The sequence below is a fragment of the Dendrobium catenatum genome, unplaced genomic scaffold (genome assembly GCF_001605985.2).
Source record: "Dendrobium catenatum unplaced genomic scaffold, ASM160598v2 fragScaff_scaffold_1557, whole genome shotgun sequence".
Classification (NCBI taxonomy): Eukaryota; Viridiplantae; Streptophyta; class Magnoliopsida; order Asparagales; family Orchidaceae; genus Dendrobium; species Dendrobium catenatum.
This window is the reverse complement of record NW_021320019.1, coordinates 8,207,429-8,230,995: the sequence shown is the minus strand read 5'-3', so window position 1 is coordinate 8,230,995 and position 23,567 is coordinate 8,207,429. Positions and strand designations below refer to the sequence as shown.

Here is a 23,567-nt window from a genome sequence, read left to right as displayed (position 1 = left end):
ACCCACAGAAGCGGTGGGAGGGAGGGGTATTCAAACATTTGATGGAGCCAACTACAACTCTCTCCAGCTTAAGACTTAAGGTAGAGGTCAATTTTCATTAAAAAGAGAAATCAACTCTCTTGAAAATCCGGACCCGATAAACTTGAGAAATTGATAAGTTTTCTTTAAAAATTGCAAATCTAGGTGGCAAGACCCTTGTCAACATGAAATTGAATTCCTACAATCTCTTGGAAGGGAGAGACTGTTATAGGATCTGCAACGTCCCTAGAAAGCACAGCATGATTATAATCAAAAGATTAATCGCGATAGGACCCCGTTAAAATTTAAATTTTGACGGTATCACTATCTGATACAATCTTAGATTATTTCCCCTCTCAAATTACTACTAGGCTAGTAGTTAAGAGAGTGGAACCCCGCGTGGTTTCTACTCCTCCTCTACAAATGATATAGTGGGACACGTATAATAACGCGCCTTAACATCTTCTAGTAGAGTGGACGGATCATAACCCTCAGCTGGGGGCCTGTGGCCTATTGCTGGTGATTCCTCAATTCTTTCTTGCTTGAGTCTTTCTGTGTAGTAGTCAAGTAGGTGGATTGAAGATCGTGCTCTCATCTCTACAACCTCCCTCCTTGTGCAAGGAGAGGGTACATAGAAGGAGCAACGAACTCTAGATTGGCCTCGAAGTCGGTCTTCTCTAAGGCTTCAAATTCAGCAGTCTTTCTAGCCTTAAAATTCCTTTTTCTGGCTCTTCGAAGGTAATTCTTCGTCTTGATCCTACTGAAGACAGGGGTGCTAGAACTTGACCCGATCTCAGACTAAGATGGTAACTCTTTTGTCGTTATTGACTTCTAGTTGTTATCCTCCTGAGCAGAGGATACAATGGGTACAAGGGCGACGGCAACCTCCATCTTGGAGATGGGGGAGTCAACTCCTGACCCTAAAGTAACTTCTACTAAGGGGAAGTCCTTTGAGTACAAGCGGACAGATCTAAGATTCTTTCTCCATTAACTAAAATCTCAAGGTTTTCAAATTCCATTTCGTACTGAATTAAATTGCCATTAAGAATTTCTTCTACATGCACATCTTTATTCAGTGAGAAGACGAGTTTCCCAGCCATTTGAGTGTTCAATTTCCTGGAATTAAGATAGTGATTTGAATTAGTGATTTGAAATTGATTTTGAATTTTAAGTTTGATTAACTTTATTCAAAATTTTATAACTCAATCATATTCAGTTTACACTAAACACGGTGGTTCATAAAATTGACGAATTGAAGTTAAGAGTTGAACCTGACTCTTTTGTTACACCAATTGATTTGGGGCAAAATGTCAAAGTTCAAATTTGAATTTGTAATCAAATTTGAGGTTGAATTTTTAAGGTTGAAATCAAACTTGATTTTAAGATTTAGATTGAATTTGGATTTAAAACTGAACTTGAATTTGAGGTTGGAATCAAACATGAATTTAATTTTAAGATTTAGATTTGGCTTTGAAGTTGGAATTGAACAGATCTTCTTCAGACTTTGAAACTCAACACATTGATTTTTATTTGAATGTGCAAGTTTACAAAAGTAACCTGAAGATCCAAAGAGAATAGGCTTAACTCTTTCACCCCACCAAGTGATTTGGGGGGTAAAATGTTAAAGCCCAGAATTGATTGAAAATTTTTGTTTGTGTTGTATGTGTTCAACTACAACAGAATGTTATAGAAGACACATGACAACGACGATTGAAATTGATTTGAAAGGTTTTGAAAGAGACTTAATTTTTTAAAAATCTGGCAGAATCTCCCTTTATTTTGAAACTCAATGTATTGAATTCGCATTCAACACAAAGGTTAAAAAATTTTGGAGGAAGATTCTTATAAGTCAACCCGACTCTTTCACCCCAATGAACTGTTTGGGAGTGAAATGTCAAAGTTTGACTTTGCCAAAAAGATTCAAACTCCAGAGTCAAGTTTGAAGAAGAAGTCTATATTCTATCACACATACTAAATTATAGGAGTTATAATTTCATATGCAATGATAGAATATATATAGATCGATTAAGATTTGAAAGAAATTGAATTTTGCTAAAGGATTAAGATTATATTTTGAAATTGAAGAGTCTTTTGTAAATTGTAAAACTTAGCACGCTAGTTATTTACTCGCATGCAAGTTTGCAACATATACAAAAGGATTTGGCTTGACTCTTTCGCTCTACCAATTAACTTGGAGGCAAAATGTCAAAGCCCGACTTAAAGGGAGGTTTCCTACACTCACCTCTCTTTTCACAAGTTTTAATTGAGTTGGCCACACTCACCCAAGGGAGAAATGGGTAGAGGGCCCAACATATACAGAACGATTTGACTTGACTCTTTCACTCTGTCAATCAAGTTAGAGGCAAAATATCAAAGCTTGACTTAGAAGGAGGTTTCTCACGCTCACCTCTCTTTTGACATGTCTTAATTGAGTTGGCCACACTCACCCAAAAGAGAAATGGGTTGAGGGACCAACAGAGAGAAAGGTAGTCAAAACTACTGATGCAATGAAATTTGTACCGCTATTAAAGATGGAGAGTGAGACTGTCCCCAGCGGAGTCGCCATTTTTTGTTTGATTAAAAAATATATGTTGTTTTGAAAAAGTATTAATTTTCTTTAGGAATATTACATTTTGAATTTTGAAATTGAACACGCCATTATGAACAATATATTGCCTCAAAAGACGAATATATCGTTCCCTAATGGGTTTAAATTTCAGAATTTTAAATTCATCTGAATTATCGTAGTCAAACTCAAAGTGAGAATTACATTTGACCCCGGAGGATCAAAATGTAATTTAATCAATTATTTGACTATGCTAATTTGGATAAAAGATCATTAATTTTATAATCAAAACCACGATAATAATTGATATATCTCTCCGAAGAGAGAAGATATCAATCATTATCGAACGATTGAAAATGACGATAATGATCATTGATTTTTTCCAAAAAGAATTAATTAAAGATTTATGAAAATTTTGATTTTAAAAATTAGACCTGGCTTACTAAATCTCCTACGAGCGCAAGCCCTCGTAGTTAATTACATCGTAGGAAATCAAAATTTCCTACGAAAACTCTCGATTAAAATAGCGGTATAAATTATATTTAGATTTTCAAAGATCGATATCAAAGGAGATTAAGGGTTGGAATTTTTAATTGGGATTGGTTCAAATTTGAACACTTATTTCTGGAGTCAAAGGAAGAAGGGTAGGAGGCATTTTGAGATTCTGAATTACTTTAGAAATACCTCAATCTATCATAAGTGTTGGGCTTGAATTTGATTGAAAGAGATTTAAGTTTGAATGATCAATTTTCTTAGAAATTTGGGATTCGATTCCCGGAGGTTGAGGTATTACGGCCCTAGCCAGCCTCGGAACCTAAGTCTAAATTGGGCATTTAAAAGTGCCCTGAACCTAGCTAATGCAGTGCGAATCTGGTCTTACCCCAGCTTGGATTGGGGAGCCAGCTAAACCACCTAGGCGCTTTAAAATATGAGTCAAGTCTTTTAATGTTGAGTGGACGGGACATTGTTTAGAAAAGTTTAAAGGAATGGGGTCGACATCTAAAGCAGATCCTTAATTGACCCCTTAACTTATGTCGGGTATTTGATGTTTAAGATAAAAATGAAATTTGAAGTTTTAGAAATTTAATTAATTATTAATCTAATGCATGCTGATCGACTTAATTAAAGGATTTAATTTGAATGAAGGTTATGCAATGAGAATTCCTAGCGGTCCCGGGCTTACTTCTTAAATCGTTAGAGTTTATATGTGAGCTTAAATATTTTAATTTTATTTAATTAGAAATAGTTTTGAATGAGTCCTTAAGAGCCTATGATCAGATTCCAGGTCAAATCAAAATCGGCATGCATGTAAAAAGACTAGAAAAATAGATAGTTCTACTGCACAATCAATTAAATAAATCAATCAAATTAAATATATCAAATTGAATGTCCATATGGCAAGTGCCCCTTATTATTACATCACAAAATTTTGCAAGAAATTAAAGTGGCTGGGCACCACTGACAACAACTCGGATTTTATCCTAAGATTTAAATGATTTTGAGATTTGGGATTCTTCTCGTCACCCATTTCTTCGCCTTCTCACAAACATATTGATTCGTCGGTTCCGGATATCCAAATGAAAAGAAACTCCCTCTTGAATGGGGTGTTATCTTTCCTCTTTGAATATTTAAGAAGTATCCTAACTTGACTTCCAAATGGAAGAAGACTCTCTCTTTTAGGGATGTCTTCACCTCTTTGGAATTCAAGTTGGATATTCAGATCCCAATCTCAAATCATTTCAAAAATTTACAACCTTATTCAATCAAATTTACATTAATTTAAAATTGAAAAATCTAAACTCGATCCTGCAGGGTTATCCTAATAATCAACAGTTATATACAATTCCAAGCAGTTATAATTAATCTCAAGTAGTTGTATTTGAAATTTAAATGCTCAATCAATTACAACACATAGTGCAATAAATAAATAAACAGTCACATCAATTCTAGGCTACCAAACAGCATGCAATGAAAGCTCGAAAACCCAGCACACAGCGGAAAAGTAAACACCGACCTAGCCTAAAACTAGAGTTGGTGCTCCTAGCAAACCATCTACAGTGGGTGAGGTAGGCTGTGTGGTTTTGATATATTCTAAATAAGATCATTAGTTAAAATTGATTACTGATTTTAACATGAATTAAGGATTTCTGGAGTTTTAGAACAATTTTAAATTTTTGAATATTTTAATCATTTAATAAAGGGGTCAAAAGTTGTCTTTTTAATAAAAAGTGTTTTATGGAAAGTTAGCATTTTATTAAAATACTATACCTTAATACAATCAGTTAGACTGTAAGTATGCTGAAATTGGATTTTTCTACATTTTAGTACGAGGGTTTGAAGTTTTGAACTAATTTTGAGTGAAGGTTTGACCGGTTTGTTGACTTTTGATTTTGATGATTTCTTGGAATTTTAATATTTTTAATAAATATTAGACACTATTATGAGTTGAATGCAAGTGAGTTTGATCAATTTGTATTTTTCTTGAATTAGTTATAAAGGTTTGAAGTTTATGGTATTTATTGGAATTTTCAAATATCCTTAATTAAAGGGCCATTTGGCTATTTTGCTTTAAATGAGGTCCCAACACCTTGAAATCAGCTCCAAAGGTTAGGGATGACCTAATAAGAGATTCTCAAGTGTTTGGGAAATTTTGGAATTTTAAATTATTATTAATTAATTAAATTAATAAAATATTTATTTTTACTTAAAATAAAATTAAGTGTAGAATTGCTGTCAAATCAATTTGGTATTAATTTTTGTTGGTTAAGGATCCAAATCTGGTCAGTTAGAGGGGTTATACATAATTTTTAGGTTTAAATTTGATTTATTATAATTTTTAGAAGCATAAAGGCTTAATTAAGGTTTAATCTTAAGAAAATTGGTTAAGGGGCTTAATAGTGTCTAAAACCAGTGAAAATTTTCCTATGGACTGAGAGTGCCACTATGTTCAAATGTTCAAAGTTCCAAGTCAAAAGGATGTATATCCTAATTTCTAGAATTTCTTTAAGTTTTCTAAACATGGATCCTTAATTATTGTTCTTAATGTCACTAGATTGTAGGTTTGCAATCAATGTCATTCTAACCCTTGAACATAACATATATATAAACATGCATAGCCACAATCAATTCCTAAATCTAAGAGAGCCTTAGACTAGGTGTAAGTGTGTGTAACCTACACAAAATCAAAGTACATTTTCAATATTTGAAAATAAAGCTCAAATAATGAGTAATGAACAAGTTAATTACCCATTAGCTAATCCCCATTAAATCAATTCAATTGAATCCAATCTATAATTAAGATTTAAAGTCAAATTCAAAATGTTCAAAATAATCTAGATATACATATAATTTTTAAAAAGAATTGATTTAAAATTATATATAAAATAAAGACTATAATTTTAATAATACAAATTAATATCACAATTCGCTCAAATAATTTTAGAAATGTAATCTGAAAGTTAAAAATAGACTAAAATATTCTTCTTAAAATTTTGAAAATATTTGGATTTATTTTAATTAAATAATAATTAAAATAATCAAATAATCAATATTTGAAATTACTCAAAAAATATAGCATATCTTAAAGTGATTTTATTTTTAAGTTAAAGGTCTTGAAAATATGAACAATTTGATATATAATATTTGATTTTATGAAAAGTATTTAATTTTAAATATTTTTTTGAAGTTTCTATAATTAAATGGTTTTAAATTTAAATTAAAACCATTTAATTAAATCGTCGTCTGTCAATGAGACAAGCCGGACGAATGATTCAACTGAGATGCGGATTAAGGAGTCGGTCCGGAGAATAAAAAGACTCGATCTGGACTGTTGATCGTAAGATCAACGGTCCAGAACTTGCTCAACCTATGCATGAGATTGACCGAGACCCTAAACTAGAAAAATGACTAGATCTCTTGACTACATTGATGAAATAATTTGAAATTTTAAAATTAGATTAGAGTCATGAATAGAATTAATGGGGATCTAAAATAATAGTTTGAAAAGCACTTTTTAGAATGTTATTTAATCTAGTGTATTTTAAACTAGGGTTGGAGTTTTAGAAAGATCTAACCATTGGATTGGAATGATTTTTTATTCTCTGAAACTGTAGTATGTCCACGCAAGTTTTTGTAGAAGACTGCACGAGACGTTATCGTCTGGTTCTAACGGTAGAGCTCCTTGGATGGAGTTGGCTTGAGTTCGCCGGAGAAGCGATCGCCGGTGGGGTTTAGCTGGTGGGTTTGAACTTGAAAATGGGTGGGGAAGTCCCTTAGAGCTCAAATGAGCAGAGGTTGTGCTCTGGAAAAACTTGGATAGAGAGAGAACGGCTAGGAGAGAATTGGACGAGTATTAAGGTGGTGGTGGCCGGAGGCTAGTAGCCGACGGCTCCGACTGGTTGGATTTGATTTGGGGGAGCTTGAGAAACCTCTGAGAGGCTTGAAAAAAATCCCATAGGGACTCGATATGTTTTGAATCGTGAGAGAATGTGGCTTGAGGGAATGAGGTTCTTTTCCTAACTCCACAACCCTTTTTGGAGGTGATGAGAGGATGGTTTTGGAGTTGAATGTGTAGAGAGCTCGGTTGGAGAGGCTCTAGGTAGTGAGAGAGAGGTTGGAATAGAATGAGGGCTCAAAAAGTTTCATTTGCCCTTATCAAATGTCCATAGGATTAAGGGACAGTTGGGATTAAATTTGAGAGCCCCTGGATTGCTACCATCTGTCCCAGGGTTGTTGAAAAGCTGGATGCAAGGACTAGCCAAGGACATCCATGTGTAAAGTGGGTTTTGGTCCCCATTTGAACATGTGGAGCAATGGGGGCCATTTAATTGTGATTTAAGGGCTAGGATGGGCCCTAAGAAGCTTCTAGAGCTTGATCAAATAGCTGGAATAGCTTTGGATTAAAAGGGATTAGGTTTAGGGGGTCATTTGACCAAATTTGACATCCCTAAGCCTAAGTTTGACAATTTGACTAGTCCACTTGCCATGTGGACTGGTGATATGGCATGAAAGGAGGGGTCTCAAAGAACTCCTGATGTGATTTTGAATGAATTGGATTAGCTCATATGGAATTATCTAACAACCTCAAGAGGTTTAAATGCCTTGTTGACTAGTTTGACTGGTCAACAATTAACTTGGCTACCAAGGTGGCACATGGGAGGGTTCTGGAATTAAATAAAATTATTAAAATAAATTTGGGGTAGGTGGGCTAGCTTGAGTCAAGCCAAATAGGCCTTTAAGCCTCTTAAAGAGGTTTGTTGACCATGTTGACCAGTCAACTGGTCAACCAAAGGTGAGGTGGCAGCCAAAGGCATCTAGGGAATTGATTAAAAGAAACCTAAAGAAGGTTTGACAAAGACTTGGATGCATTTGGGATTTGATTCAAAGGGAAGGGGCTTAAGGGTTGGCTTGGTCAAACTAGGTTGACTGGGTCAACCAAGTTGACCCAGGGTGTGGGTTTAGGCTGGGCAAGTTTGAAATGACATTTTAAGTCTGTGGGAGGTGGTCCCAAGGTCTGGGGAGGTCAATTTGGTCAAAATGCCCGTTTGGACCCTTAAGGGCTTTTTTGGTCAACCTAGCTTGACTTGGTCAACCAGGTTGACCTAGGATCTGGGTTTGGGTCGAACATGTTTGGTTTGATACTTAAAAATTGTTGGAAGTAGTTCCAAACAATTTGGAGTTCATTTGGTTTTAAATTGATGTTTGAACACCATAGGGGTATTTTGGTCATTTTGACCCCTGGTCAACTAGGGGTCAAAATGGGTCCGCCAAAATGCAGTTTAATTTTCAATGGGTCAGGATTAAGTGTTTGAAAGTGATTAGAGGCTTTGGAGAAGGCTCTAAGGTCAGGATCCACTAGGTGGCAGGTCTAGTGGCATAGGCCGTAAATATTTGAAGGTTTTACAGCCTTTGAATTTCAATTTAGTTTCTAGGGTTAGAGACCTCAAAATAGTCTCAAATTTGGAGGGTAACCTCCAGAGACATGTCCCATCAGTGTGTAACTGACAGACTCTGAATCAGAGACCATTTGGCTGGGTTTCAAAGTGTTTGAAAATTCAATGGAAAAGGCCTTTAGGACAAAACCTTTGGACCTTGGATTTTATTCTAGATTCTTGGATGGGTCCTTAGTGACCTCATACAAAAATGAGGTCAACCGCCGCACTGGGTAGTGGTGGAAAGAGTGTTTGTAAAGGCTTCTCCTCCTTGCTGTGAGTTCAAAAGGAGAGACACTATTAGTATTAGTGCAATACTCATAGGGTGCCTCTAGGGAGTGGATGTAGGTCTGGTTTAGATCGAACCACTATAAATCTTGTGTCGTTTATTTTTACTTCTTTTTATTTTCTGCATTTTTTTTTGTTTAAAAAGTTCTTTTGATAATAAGCTTGGATCACGGATTGCTTATGAGCAAGGAGTGACACAAAGACTAATAACTTATGAGCAAGGTGACAAGCAGAAGGAGAAAAATATCTCATTAAAAGTGGATGACTCAAAAAGTAATCTATCACCATGTGAGGATGAAAAATATATTGCACTTATTACTAGGAAATTTAAATGTTTCCTAAGAAGAAAGAAATAGAGACGACAGTAGTGGAATAATTGTAAGTTACAAAAGAATGTAAAAATTTATAATGACATAATTGAAAGTTCGTTAGGGATATTAGGCCCTTATGAACTAGTCGCAAGGATAACTAAAAAGGGGTGAATATGTATTTAAAGAGTTCCTTTAAATTAAAATCACAATCATAAAACTCAAACCAAGATTCACCATAGAAATCAGAGTGGGAAAATTAAATACAGAAATAATAAAGGAAAGAACACATCAGATTTATAGTGGTTTGGTCAAACCTTGACCTACATCCACTTCTCGGAGGCACCCTCCGAGTATTTTACTAAACTCAATGTCTCTCCTTTAGTCCCTACAGCTAGGCGGAGAAGCCCTTACAAAATCACTTCCATCTTCCCCAGTGCGGCGGAGTAGCCGGGTCCTTTGATACTAAAGAGATCTTTTTCTTCCCAAAACTTCCCTTAAGATAAGCATTGAATCTGATGGTACTAAGGTGCAAGCTCTCCGGAGCAACCATATGGAATCCCCTCCACACCCCCTTGAAATCCTCTCTAAGGATCTTCTCCCTCTCTCAAACTCCAACCTTTTCTCTCTCCCTTTCAAGCTCTCTCTTCAAGTACTCTCCAAAAGAACGAAGCTACAATGGCTGCCAAAGACACTTACTAAGTGCCTTATCAAAGCTTAAATAGAAGAGCTCAAAATAAGCTCATTAATTGCAACTTGCTGACTTTATCGTCTAGGATGATATTACTTTCGTTCTGTACGATCAGTGCAAAATAAGCTCAATCAACCAGGATGATTTGGAACGATCAGAAGAAATTTGTTCATATCGTCCAGGATGATAATATATTGTCTTGGCCAATTAGTACAAATCATGTAGTATCATCCTGAACATCGCCGTGAAATAGAGCTGTCCAATGTCCAATCATCCAGCGTATCATCCCGTTCAATCTTGAGATCGTCCAGGATGATGTGATCATGCTATCAAATCTTAATTACTTTCCTTAAATACCATATGAATTTAGACAAAATTATGCTGGATCGTCTAAGACAATACCCTGGATGATTCCCTGGATGATGTCCAAAAATAACTAATACCTAAATAGATCTGGCGGCATATTCTTTCTATTTTTACCCTATCATTCTGGCCGATACAAAATCGTCCAGGATGATGTGCTTAATGACGGCTGCTTTAATAAGGATGCTCTGATTAGGGTTTCTATTTTTGAACCAATCATCCAGGACAATATAAATATCATCCAGGACGATGTTACCAAAAATAGAGAATTCTAAAATAGAAATAAATGAGTAAGGCTACAAGCAAGTAAACACCCTTACAAACAAAAAACCCCATTAAAGAAAATTACAAATAGAATAAGTTCTACCAAAACTTGATCCTTGTAAGGAGCACTGTAATCCTAAAATGTTAGTAAATATAGAAAGAAAAATATATTGCAAAGACATGTAGACAACAAAAAGTGAGCCACAATATTTATTATTATCAAAAGCATAAACTCATAGACTTGAGTTATAACAATAATTTATTATCAATGCTAGAAGCCTGGACATATTAAATTTGACTGCCAGAATCTCAAAGCTCATCGTAGTTAGGAGAAAGTTAAGGAGAAAACTAATGTTAGGAAGCACAAGAAAATAATACAAAGAGCTTTCTGGGTTGACTCAGTTTTAACTCCTCAAAAATTGAAGTGAAAGCTCATAAACTTCTCCTTAATGGTAGACAAACTTGATCAGCCAGATCAAGAGGAGGTTTATGATTTATCTTATGATGAATTATTTAAGTTTCTAAGAAGATACATACTACATATAGGAAACTCAAGAAAATGCATGCTAAATTGAATATAAAATATTTAAATTTATAAAAATAGTATGAAATCCTTAGGAATAATCACACATCCATAAAGCAGTCACATTTTATTATTGGATGAATTTGATGATTTAAATAAGAAATATGATTTATTAAAAACATCATATACTGATCTTGAAAATAATTGATATGTCTTTATATATAAGGCAAATAAAAAAGAATATGAGTTAAAAGTTGACAATGCTATTTTAAACAAGTGTAAATTTATTTCTAAAAGAAAAACTAAAAGCTTTTAAGGAAAATAGGACACCTCCTACATTTAAAATTTTTTTGTTCCTGATCAAAAGCGTGCACTTTCAAAAGCTAAGAAAAGACATTATAACTCACATAGATTGATAAATTCTTATCCCGATGTTAAATATTTTTTCATGTGGAATGATAGGACATATTTCTCTCACTTATACAATTCAAAGTACAACACATCTATTGTTCAGACCTAAAATACAGCATATTAAACATGTATTTAGATTATCATAGCCAAGAGGTGAATCCAAATTCATTTGGGTTCCAATGTCTAACATTTAATAATTTTATATAAATGCTCTCATACAGATCCTTGTGAGAGCATTTGGTACCTGGACAGTAGATGTTTGAAGCATATAACTTGAGATATAACACATTTCATATCATTGGAAGTTAGGAATAGTGGAAAAGTGACACTAGAAGATAATACCACTAGAAAAATGATAGGTATATGTATGATTGATAATAAGAAAATTTTCTTCATAAAGAATGTATTATTTGTTGAAGGCTTAAAACATAATGTATTGAGTATTAGTTAATTTTGTGATAAAGGTTATAGAGTTAATTTTTTTTCTACAAGCTATATTATAAGCCAAAATAGAATTGATGTATTGCATGAAAATAGGATAAATAATGTATATATGCTTGATTTAAACTTTGTTAAATCTTTTAATTCTTTTTGTCTCAAAACAATCTCTGATAAATCATGATTATGGCATAGAAGTTTTTATCTTGAAAGTATTAAAAACCTTATGAAGATTATCCAGAAAGAGTTAGTTAGAGGGATACCCAAATTAAACTTTACTAAGGATCACCTATGTGATGCATGTTAATTAGGAAAATACGTGAAGTCCTCCATTTAATTAATGATCTTTAGAACTAGCAAATCACTAGAAGTCATACATATGGTTCTTTTTGGACCAGTTTACTCTATAAATTTAGGAGGAAAGATTTTTGGATTTGTAATAGTTGATGAATATTCAAAATTTACTTGGGTTAAATTTTTATCACATAAGAGTGAATCATTTAATGAATTTAGAAATTTTTCTACTTGTATTCGGAGAAAGCTAGGATGTGAAATTTTAATAATTCAAAGTGATCATGGAGGAGAGTTTGAAAAACAAAAATTTAAAGACTTCTTTAAAGAGTAAGGAATTTATCACAATTTTTTAGCATCTAGGATCCCTCAGTAGAATGTGGTTGTTGAAAGAAAGAACAGAACTTTGATAAAAGCTGTTACAGCCTTGTTAACTGAATATTCACTTCTGAAATATTTTTGCGCTCAAGCAGTTAGAACAACTTATTATTTTTGAATAGGGTGAACATTAGATTCAAGTTGAAAAGACACCCTATGAACTTCTTAAGGGGGGAACATCAAATCTTTCACATTTATGTGTCTTTGGATGTAAGGTGTTCATTCATAATAATGATAAAACTCTTTAAGGAAAATTTGATCTTAAATTTGATGAAGGAATTTTTCAAGAATATTCTAGTGTTGTAAAATACTATAGGATTTATAAAAAGAGAACTTTGGTATATGAGGAGATCACACATATATTATTTAATGAATCTGCTATATTTTAAGAGCCGAGGTTAGAGGAATAAAATATTAAAGAGATCTCCCAAGGAATTGAAAAGATAAATTTTGAAGATAATGTTAGAATAAATTATACATTACCTACAGAGTGAAAATTTTTTAAAAGTCATCCTAAAGAATTGATTTTTTGTGAACCAAGTCAGAGTATTAGAACTTGGCATTGACTCAACAAAAAAGTGAACCACTCTTCTTTTATATCATTGATTTAGCCCACTAATATAAATCAAGCACTTTATGATAATTTTAGATTTTGGCCAATAGGAAGAATTGAATTAGTTTGTTAGAAATAATATTTGGGAATCGATTGAAAGGCCTAAAGATCAAAGTGTTGTTGGAACTAAGTGGGTGTTCAAAAATAAAGTAAATGATTCAGGTATAGTGGTTAGAAACAAAGCAAGATTGGTGGTCAAGGGGTATAATCAAATAAAAGAAATTAATTTTGAAGAAACTTTTACCCTGTAGCCATACTTGAATTAATAATGATATTATTAGCCTTTGCCTGTTTTAAATTATATCAAATGAACGTTAAGAATGTCTTTCTTAATAAGTTGATATAATAAGATTTTTATATTGAGCAACCTCGAGGTTTTGAAAATTCAAAATTCCATAATCTTATGTTTAAATTGAAAAAGGCATTGTATGGACTAAAATAGGCTCCTAGGGCTTGGTATGAGAGGCTAAGCACATTCCTACTAAAAAGGTCATTTGCTAAAGGAAGTGTGGACACCACTCTCTTTTTAAAAAAGGTAGGAGAAGACATGCTCATTGTTCAAATATATATTGATGATATCTTATTTGGATCCACCAATAAAAATCTTTGTTATGATTTTTTAAGAATGAGTCGTATATTTGAAATGAGTTTCATTTTTTTAACACACTCAACTGAGTACGTAACTCAAAATGCTCATGAGTTTATTTCTTTATTATGCAAAGTTTTCTTGGTTGTAATTTTAGTTTTCACCTTTCAAATTTCTTGAAATTATTTATTATTTGGTGTAATATTAATTGATAATCTTAGATTAAATTATTTATGCATAAATATCTTTTATCTATAAAACTAGCAAGCAAATCCTTTTATTTTTAGCTTAGATCTACCATCCAAATTTATGTAACTATTAAAAGCAGAATAAAAAAATTTTTACGTACTTAATATATCCATTTTACATGACTTAAAGTAAGCAAATTTAATATTCAATTTGTAAGTAGTGAGGTTATTGAAATTAAATTATAAAAATTGCCTAAATTATTTTGCTTATTTTATCTCAAGGTAATTTGATCTTATATTATTTACATCAAATTATGTTTTCTTTTTCTTAATCTAAGCCATTTGGTTCAATTAATTTATATTGTAATTAGATTAGGTTGTTTACAGACATGTAGGATGGTACTTAGGTTGTAAATAACTTCTTTGACTTAAAAAAGTGAGGTTTACCAGGCAAACTTGAGATTAGTGGATTCTAATGCGAGAGTTGGTTAGCATGGACGTAGATCGGATTGGATTTCAAACTTAACCACTTAAAAATATTTTGCAGGTTATTTTCTTTTATTGTATTTTTTTCTTTATTACTTACAAAAAATTTATGTGTTTATTTATTTCCTTACCAAAAAACAACAAAATTATTTTGATTAATTTTTTAATAAAATTTTATTAAAACCAAATTCATCGCTACCTCTTGGGTGCCATAATCATCCAATAAAATGTATCCTGATATATTTCTGTGATATGAGACTGAGTTTTGAAATGTCGAGGCAGATATTTTTAAAAGGTGAAAATTGTAGTACCTCCATAGTTAGTATTCAATTCAACATATTTTAACCATGTTTAAAAAGATAAATTCTTGAATATCTATATTTTTAAACTCTTATGTATTTTCTTGAGAGTGTTTTGTAAGCATGTGAAAATTTTCATGTATTCTTAAGTGGGTCCCAGGGGACTTCTTTTATGTTTATGAAATTTAAATTTTTCTTTGGTGGGGGGGGGGCTATTTTAAGCTCCCCGATGGAAAGATCTTAGAAAAATTTGTAAATAATCTGAGGCTCGGGCACACGACATTGTTGTAGGTTTCTATAGAGTACAATGTGGCGCATGACATTCTTGTAGGTTTCTATAGAGTACCATGTGGAACCGCAGTGCTAGACCAATTTAAAATGTTTTAAAATATCTCAAAATATTATTCATTCATTCTATTTTCATTTAAGCACCAAATCTAGCGAGAGTAAGAAAGAAAATGTTGGTTTTAGCCACTTCAGGTTAATTTGAACTATTGGCTCAGTTCTAAAAGTTGTATGGATTGAGGAAGGTCATGTTTTGCCTATTCCAATTTTTAAAAATATAGGTTTTTTTATAGTTTTTTATTATATTTATAATTTCAGTACCAAAAAATAAGAATAACTTTATATATGCAAAACTTTCATTATATAACTTTTATGTATATTGTAGAAACAATAATTTTGAACATTTACAAATTTTTTTTTTAAATGCTTCACCAGGATTTAGGAAATTTCATTATTTTATTTGAATAGGAAATAACATGGGCTAAAAATATTATGGGTGTACTATTCATGTTTTATAATAATGTTTTGCATAATCCCTTGTGATTTGGTTATATTCTGAAATGATGCATTTTAAATAATAGTATTTTCTGTTGCCTACCATTATAATAATTAAATTATGAAATTTTGTAAAAAGTTTATTTATGCTTTAATTATGATAATGCAATAAACTATGTTCTTTTATTATTTAAAATAAGAAGGTTTGAGAAGGTTTCGCATAATAATAGTAAGATATATTCTAGTATATGTAAGGTTAAGGTGGAAAAAAGTATGTTATATTGGCAAAAAGCCATACTAGGTGGAAAAAGTCATATTCTTGTGCCTACAAATATGTTCTAGTGCTACAAGCACATTTTTATTTAGAGATGACATTGGGAGTTATAAAAATGAATTTTGGTACATATTGCTCTTAAATATGAAATGTTTATTTATTCACTTTTTTGCACTACAAGTTAAGTTCTTTAATAACTGTAAGTACAATTTTGTTAAAGAAAATGATTAGTATGAAATAAATTTTAAAATTTAGTTGTGTATTTCTTAAAAAAAGTGATTTAAAAATTTAAATCAATTTAAATGTGGCCTGCTCAGCTGTGTAGCTCATAGATTTTTTTTTTTTCAAGGTTTTAGATAGGGAAGGAGCCTTATGATTTGCATTTTAGAATCTTATATTAATATGTATGCATATTCTTCTGTAGATTTTTGTATAGTCATGACTAACTTTATTTATATTTGCTCTATTCTCTATTATGTAAATATATATTGTATTGTAGATTTTGTATAGATATTTTTATGATGAAATAAAAATTTTGTGAATGAGTTATTTCTTATATACTAGATGTTGTTAGTAGCTATGTGTAGTAAACATGCTTCATAGAGAGTACATTACATAGTTAGAGTTAGAAGAATCTACTAGCACAAGATCTATTACTAAGAGAATGTTAGCCTATTTAATCGGTTGATAAGGCCATAGTTAAAGGATGGTGGTCAAAGGATGATAATTCGTTTGCTATGGTCAAAAGAACTATGGCCACACAGTTGTGGTCAAACGGATCGTAGTCAATATACTGAGGTAAGAGAGACTGTTGTCAAGAAATAGGAGTTTGTGGGACCCAAGTTGGGCGATCGAGGTTTAGAGAATATAATCAAGTGATGAAGGTCAGTGGAACCATAATTAGTTGGTGACGATGGTCAGAAGGATCATAATTAGTTGGTGATGAAGGTCAAATGGACCATTATTAAGCGAAGATGGTATGAGGGATCATAGTCTGCTGGCAATGATGGTAAATGGGATTGAAGTTAACTTCAGTCTATGGTTGAAGGGATAATAATCAGCAAACAACTGAGGTTGAATGGATCATAGCTTGGTGAAGATGGTTCAACGATCATAGTCATGCAACATAGGTTGACTGGATCATATTTGGAAAATAGTAGTCAGAAAGATCATAGTCAATCGATGGTGGTTTGAGATACCAATTATAAAAAGAACGTCTAGAAATATAGACTGAGTTTGTCTACAATTCCAATTATAAAAAGTACGATTAGAAATATATTTTTCCTGGGCTTTATGAAATTTTTAGGGCCTGAAGTTATAAATTTATGGGAAAATGTAGAATGAGTTTGTCTCACTATAAAAAAAAAATCAGTATTACCGGCAGACCAAATCCGTCGAAAATACACAAAATGCATTGGAAAATACGTCGTTATGCTTCCTTCGCATGATGCGCCTGTGCAAACACCGTAGTTACCAACGCAAAAATTTGCACTGGAATGTCCGACGGTAATCGCGTGTTTTTCTTAGGTTTTTTTGCTATATAAAATAAAAGTTTCACAAGTTAGCTTTTTTTAGAAAATTTTCTTAGTATAGAACTGAATTGATATTTTCTTAGTAAATATGATAGTTATATAACAGTCTTAAAATATTAATTTGAATAATTTCATGAAGTTTTTTTTGGGTAAATACCATGAAGTTATAAATTTAAAGGAAAAAATAGAGTGAGTACTGTTATACGTACATATAATTTAGCTTTTATTAATAATTCTGACAATTCATACATTATTTAAATATGAATTGATATCATAAAGTAGCTACTCTTGAATTCCGCTTCAGAAGCCAAGAAGGCAAGAAGAAACCCGTCATGGAACCTCCTGCTCGAATCTCTTGTTCCGGCAACTGCCTTGTCCATCTCCACTCAGCTGCCGGCAAAGCCTGGTTGCAGCAACACTCCTGCCCTTTCCAGCAACATGCTGGCCCCGACGGCTTTACACGCTTTCGGGTCCCCACAGCCAATAACGAGCCAACATTCCTTTCAGCCTACGAAATCTTCACATCTCTTTTCCAGAGCCAGATAGCCGCCTTGGAACGCCTCCACGGACAACGAGTCCAAAACATTGTCGCCTTAATCCCCGCCACCATCAACTCCCGCAATTATCTATCAGAACTCCCCACCATCGCCGCCGCCGCAGGAGTTCGCATTGTCCATTCCATCCAAAGGTCGGTTCTTGCCGCATCCGCTTACAGATCTCTCAGGACCCCCGGACGCAGAACCATACTCGTATTCGAATTCGGAGGTCAATTCCTTGAAATCTCTCTGCTCACTGAAGATCGGGGTCTAAATATAATGGCCACTGTTTCCGAATTGGGCTGCCCACTCATGAACTACTTGGTTTCAGAGGTTCCTTGGAGTTTCGGCATCGACCCCGAATGTGACTCCCTCTTTCTCCTTTACGCCCTATTGGAATGCGAGCGAGCCAAGAACGCCCTATGTTTGGGCTCGGCTACCGTGGAGATTAAGATTGAGCAACTAGGCATGGAGACGAGAAGATCGATAAATCGAGAATGGTTAGTGCGGATGAATCTCAACCATCTTCGCAATGCAATCATGAGGTGCTTGACAGAAGCCGGAGTAAGGAAAGAAGCCGTAGATGAGGTCGTGCTCGCCGGTGCTTCCTGTAACATACCAGAGGTCCGAGGAGTTCTTCTTGAGTTCTTTCAATGGGATAAGTTCAGATGTAGCATCGACCCTGCAAACCTCATGTCCTTGAGTTCCCAGCAATTCATAAATAATTTCTCCAGTACATTTAATATCCCTGTGGTAATTCTTGAGGGTTTAAATTTGGGGCTGCACGCTCTTTGAGGTTCTCCTTCATTATTCTTTCAAGTTCTTGTGAATAAAGCAGCAGTCTACAATAATAACAAGAAATTGCTACGGAATTCTTTGATAACGGGCTATCTCGTTCTAGTGGTTGAATAGTTTAGTTTCACTTGCATGATTTTGGATTTGAGGCCAAACGAATCATTAATGTGCATGAGTTTTCAATTAAATTTGCTAAAATGTCCCTCAAGAAAATCTTTGATCGGCAGAATTTGAAATTCCAACTCATTTACATTAAGTATTGGTGAAATTTGCACCCATTTTCATGAAAGATGATGTATTTTTATCTTTTGTAGATTTGTTTTTGTTGGTTGTTTTGTACTTATTTTAATTTTTAAATCTGGGAGTTACAGAATGATTAATGAACTAATGATTAAAAGAGAATATGATTTTTTTTAAGATTATAAATTTAAAAATCTAACTCTTCAAATTTTCGTAGAAAAATTGAAATTGAATCAGGTCTTGTGGTTTTTTCTCTTTTTGGCATTTTAACATAAAAATATTTTTTCTTAGGATTATTTTCAACTTATTTATGTATATGTAAAATATTAGATTAATGTTAGGATGAGAAACTCTTTACATATTGTCATGATTATTTTAGCAAAAGCAAAATTAATCTAAGGGATTGGAGGGTTGGGTAGACAATTGTTAATATATAAGAAGAAAAGTTGAGGGGAGGGTTGTCACACCCCGACAATGAACCTGAATAAAAATAATAATAACTAAAAATAAGATGTGAGCTAAAAGTTTAAAGATAATTTTAAAATTAAACAAAATTGTTATTTCAATAATACTTATTTTCATTATTAAAATCATTGAGCATCTAAACTCAAAGTACATGCTAAATATGTACAAAGTTTAAATGAAATCAAATTAAAATATTAAACCAATTTAATTCTAACCATAATTGGACCATAAGCATGAACCTAGAAATAACAATTTTGTAGGAATTACAATTAGTAATCTAAAATCACAAAGTAATAGGATGAGCTTATAAGAATGAACTCTGCATGTGAAATTCCACTGAGTAAAATATAAGCATGCATTAATGCCCTCAATAAAATATAAATATCAATGAATGAGGCATAAATATAAGCAAAGGAAGAGATATCAATTAAAAATAAGCATTATATTACAACAATTATAACAAATATATAACATATGAGATTATTTATTTATTTATATAGAAATCAATTTTTGTATTTGGAATAATAGCTCTTAATGAGGGTTATAACATGTAATATAGCTACATATTAATAAAATTGATTAAAAAAACATATTAATAAAATTGATGACTCATATGGTCAATAATTATTCTCAACAAATCAAAAGAATGCATATTAAACTTATATGAATTTGTGCAACAAAATAACATGATAGGTTATTTAGCAAATCATATCAAAATGATCACTTGAATTATTGTAATTAAATAAACATGTTTTATTATATTTCATTGACAACTAAATCATACAAGCATGTAGCAAGAAAAACGCCCATAACGACTATGCATATATTTATTTTTTACTGTATAAAGAGTCACCTATTAGGTCGAGACCATAATTTGTTGAACTAACATTTTGATCATGATTCCAATCTTTATTGCTTAAACATGCAGTGCTCCACAATCTTAGATTCAAAAGAATCTAAATCACTCAAATATTTAATATATCACACAATAAATATTATCAACCAAAATAATTAAGTTAATCATATCTAAAAAATTAAATATTTTCATCGGGCTTGCCTTTATTGCTTTAGGTCTTCATCATACTAAGGCTTCGTTTGGGAGGGCTTTCTTCCTGCTTCATAAAGCTGCTTTCTAGTACAAAAAATAAAATTATTATATTAAAAAGCTACTTTAAGAAGTAGTAAAAAAGCCATCCCAAACATAGCCTAAAAGTACCCCCAACCCTTCATGATTAAGCCTTTGCTTATAATAATCTGCAATCTCCCTTCAATTATATAAACATGTTATTACTTTGAATTAAAGGGAACTATAAACTTGATATTTAATATAATATCATGTATTAAAGTTAATTCACGTGTCACCATCGTCACAGCTTTTAGGGTTTAGGTGCTCTGGCGATTTTTGTGCGATTTGGCGGCCCGCTCCTTTCGTTGCTTCTAGCCCTTGATCCTTGTTTCTCCTCTGGTTTTTTCTTGTTTTGATCTCGAGTGCGGCTTCGTTCTTGGCCTTTTGGCCCTTGCAATAATTAATATTCACTTTCATAACTTAATCATAAGCTTAATATTCATTCATTATATATGAATCAATCAATTATGAATTTTTATGGTATCTAAGAAAAAGAAAACTAAATATTTACATCCATGATAAAATCCACTTAATTGTAATTATAATTCATTTCTGAGGACAATAAAAGTCCCTAATTTCAATAGAATTTGTAAAATTATAAGTTACTTCAATTTACTTATCTCCTTACCTTAACCTAATTCAATCAAATGTCAGCTACTAAAATGATAACTTAGTAATTTGCACCATAAATGTCCTCGCATAGGCTCAGCCAGGCACTTGGTCACTTCTCTCGTTCCCACTTATTCACTACTCACTTTCATGCACATTTGACTTTTTCACCTCCAATCGCTTGTCCTCTTGGTCAAATTTCTAGCCCTATGTCTCAATTCGAGACTTATAAGGCATAGTATTGCCTATCGAGAGTGGAGCAAACCCAATTTGTTTCGAGAAAGCAAACCATGGTTTATTATAAAGGCCAAGGGGAGATAAAATCTTGATTACATTTCTCCAAATCTTAAGATCACAAAAATTGAAATACATTTTACACTCTTTTAATGAAATTTAATTTTGATTATTTTTAATGCTTGACCATCTTTTAATGCTATACCAAAAATTTTGATTACATTTTACTAGAGCTCAAAATTCGTCTAAAGAAGGTAATGATTAAGCTTCTTATGTGGAATGTGAGGGGCATTGGTGGTAAGGATTCTAAACTTAGAGTCAAAAATATTTGTAGAATTAACAATATTAAGCTTCTTTTTTTGAGTGAACCTCTTATTAATGCTGACAAAATTGCTGATACTGCTAAATTTTTGGGTTTTACTAAGTTTTTTGCTAATTCCTCGAATAAAATATGGATCATGTGGAATAACCATATTGATGTAGAAATTGTGATGGATTATCATCAAGTTGTGCATTGTCAAGTTATGGTTGGTGATGTTTCTTGTTTTGCTTCGTTTGTGTATGCTGCTTACACTAGATTGAACCGTCTAAATCTCTGGGAACAATTGCTTAATTTTGCTAACAATATAAATGGCCCTTGGTGTGTTGGAGGGGATTTTAACATTATTGCTAATGCTAATGAGAGAAGGGGAGGAAAGTGCCCTAATTATAAAGCTATGGAAGATTTTAATGAGATGATAAATGATTGCAATCTGAATGATATTGGTTTTTGCGGTTCTCCTTTCACTTGGAATAGGGCTAATCTTTTCCAAAGATTAGATAGAATTTTGTTTAATAATGATTGGTTAGCTCGTTTTTCTGGTACTAATGTGGAACATTTAAGTAGAACTCTTTCTGATCATGTCCCTTTGCTTTTGAATATTAATGTTCTCAATCACATTGGTAATTATGCATTTAGATTTCTTAATATGTGGTTGTTGCATGATAATTTTAAAGTGGTCTTACAGAATAATTGGAATGCTCCTGTGTTCCCTGATAACAATATTTCTGGTATGCTAAGGCTTTGGGCTAAGTTGGCTAGACTTAAACAATGTCTGAGGTATTGGAATAAACATAGTTTCAAAAATATTTTTTCTAATATTTTGGAAATGGAGGCTAAAGCTATTGAATGGGAAGGTATTTTTTTGGATAATCCTTCTGAGGTTAATAGTGCCAAGTTAAGTGCCATTAAGAATGATCTTGTGAACTTGCAAAAACAAGAGGAAGCTTTCTGGCATCAGAAAGCTAATGCTAAATTTGTTATTGAGGGTGATAGAAATACCAAATTTTTTCATGCTATAGCTAACAAGAATAAGACTAAGAGCAAAATTCATAAAATCATTAATAATGACAATATTACTCTCGATTCTGATGAATTAATTTGCAAGTCGGGTGTGGATTACTTTATGAATTTGTTTAAATGTAATGAGGGTATTTTTCCTCTCCCTAATCCTGAGTATATTCCTAGGTGTATTGAGGTTGAGGAGAATCTTATGCTTTGCCAATTACCTTTGGAAACTGAAATTTTTAATGTTCTTAGGGAAATGAATGGTGATGCTACTGCTGGACCTGATGGTTTCACGACTAAGTTCTTTCAAAAGTCTTGGGACATTGTGAAGGATGATGTCATTTTAGCTGTGCATGATTTCTTTAAAGGTAATCCGTATCCTAAGTTTTTTTCATCTGCGAATATTGTTCTTATTCCGAAAATTGAGGGAGCTAAAGGTGGAATGAATTTAGGCCCATTAGTTTGTGTACTTTTTTTAATAAACTTAATTCTAAGATTATTGCTTCTAGATTAGCTTCTATCTTACCTAAAATTATTTCCTTAAATCAAACTGGGTTTGTTAAGGGGAGAAGTATTAGTGATAACATTTTACTTGCTCAAGAACTTGTTAATGATATTAATACTAAAGTTTCAGGGGGTAATATTATTTTTAAGCTGGATATTACCAAAGCTTATGATAATTTAGATTGGAATTTTATGTTTAAGGTCCTTTCTTTATTTGGTTTTAGTCAAGATTTTATATTATTGATTAAGAATAGTGTGGATAACTGTTTCTTTTCTGTGATTATCAATGGTAAAAATCATGGTTTTTTTAAATCTTATAAAGGACTTAGACAAGGTGATACTGTCACGACCCGACCCGACGGGGACGGATCCCGCCCGAGCCGGACCGCGACAAAACCTTCTTATCCAGGATCTGGCTTTGGAATTGGTTCCTGAACTGAATCTTCCAAATTAATCAACTCAACAGACACACAAACACAGAGCTACTATTTATCATCAATCACA

General features: G+C 32.8%; 1 protein-coding gene across 1 annotated transcript; it reads left to right on the top strand.

The window, feature by feature from the left end:
- The first annotated feature begins 17,559 nt into the window (after nt 1-17,559).
- LOC110113569 (heat shock 70 kDa protein 3-like) lies at nt 17,560-18,558 on the top strand. Its single transcript, XM_020846208.1, has one exon. The coding sequence runs from the start codon at nt 17,560-17,562 to the stop codon at nt 18,556-18,558; it is 999 nt and encodes a 332-aa protein (XP_020701867.1).
- The last annotated feature ends 5,009 nt before the right edge of the window (nt 18,559-23,567 follow it).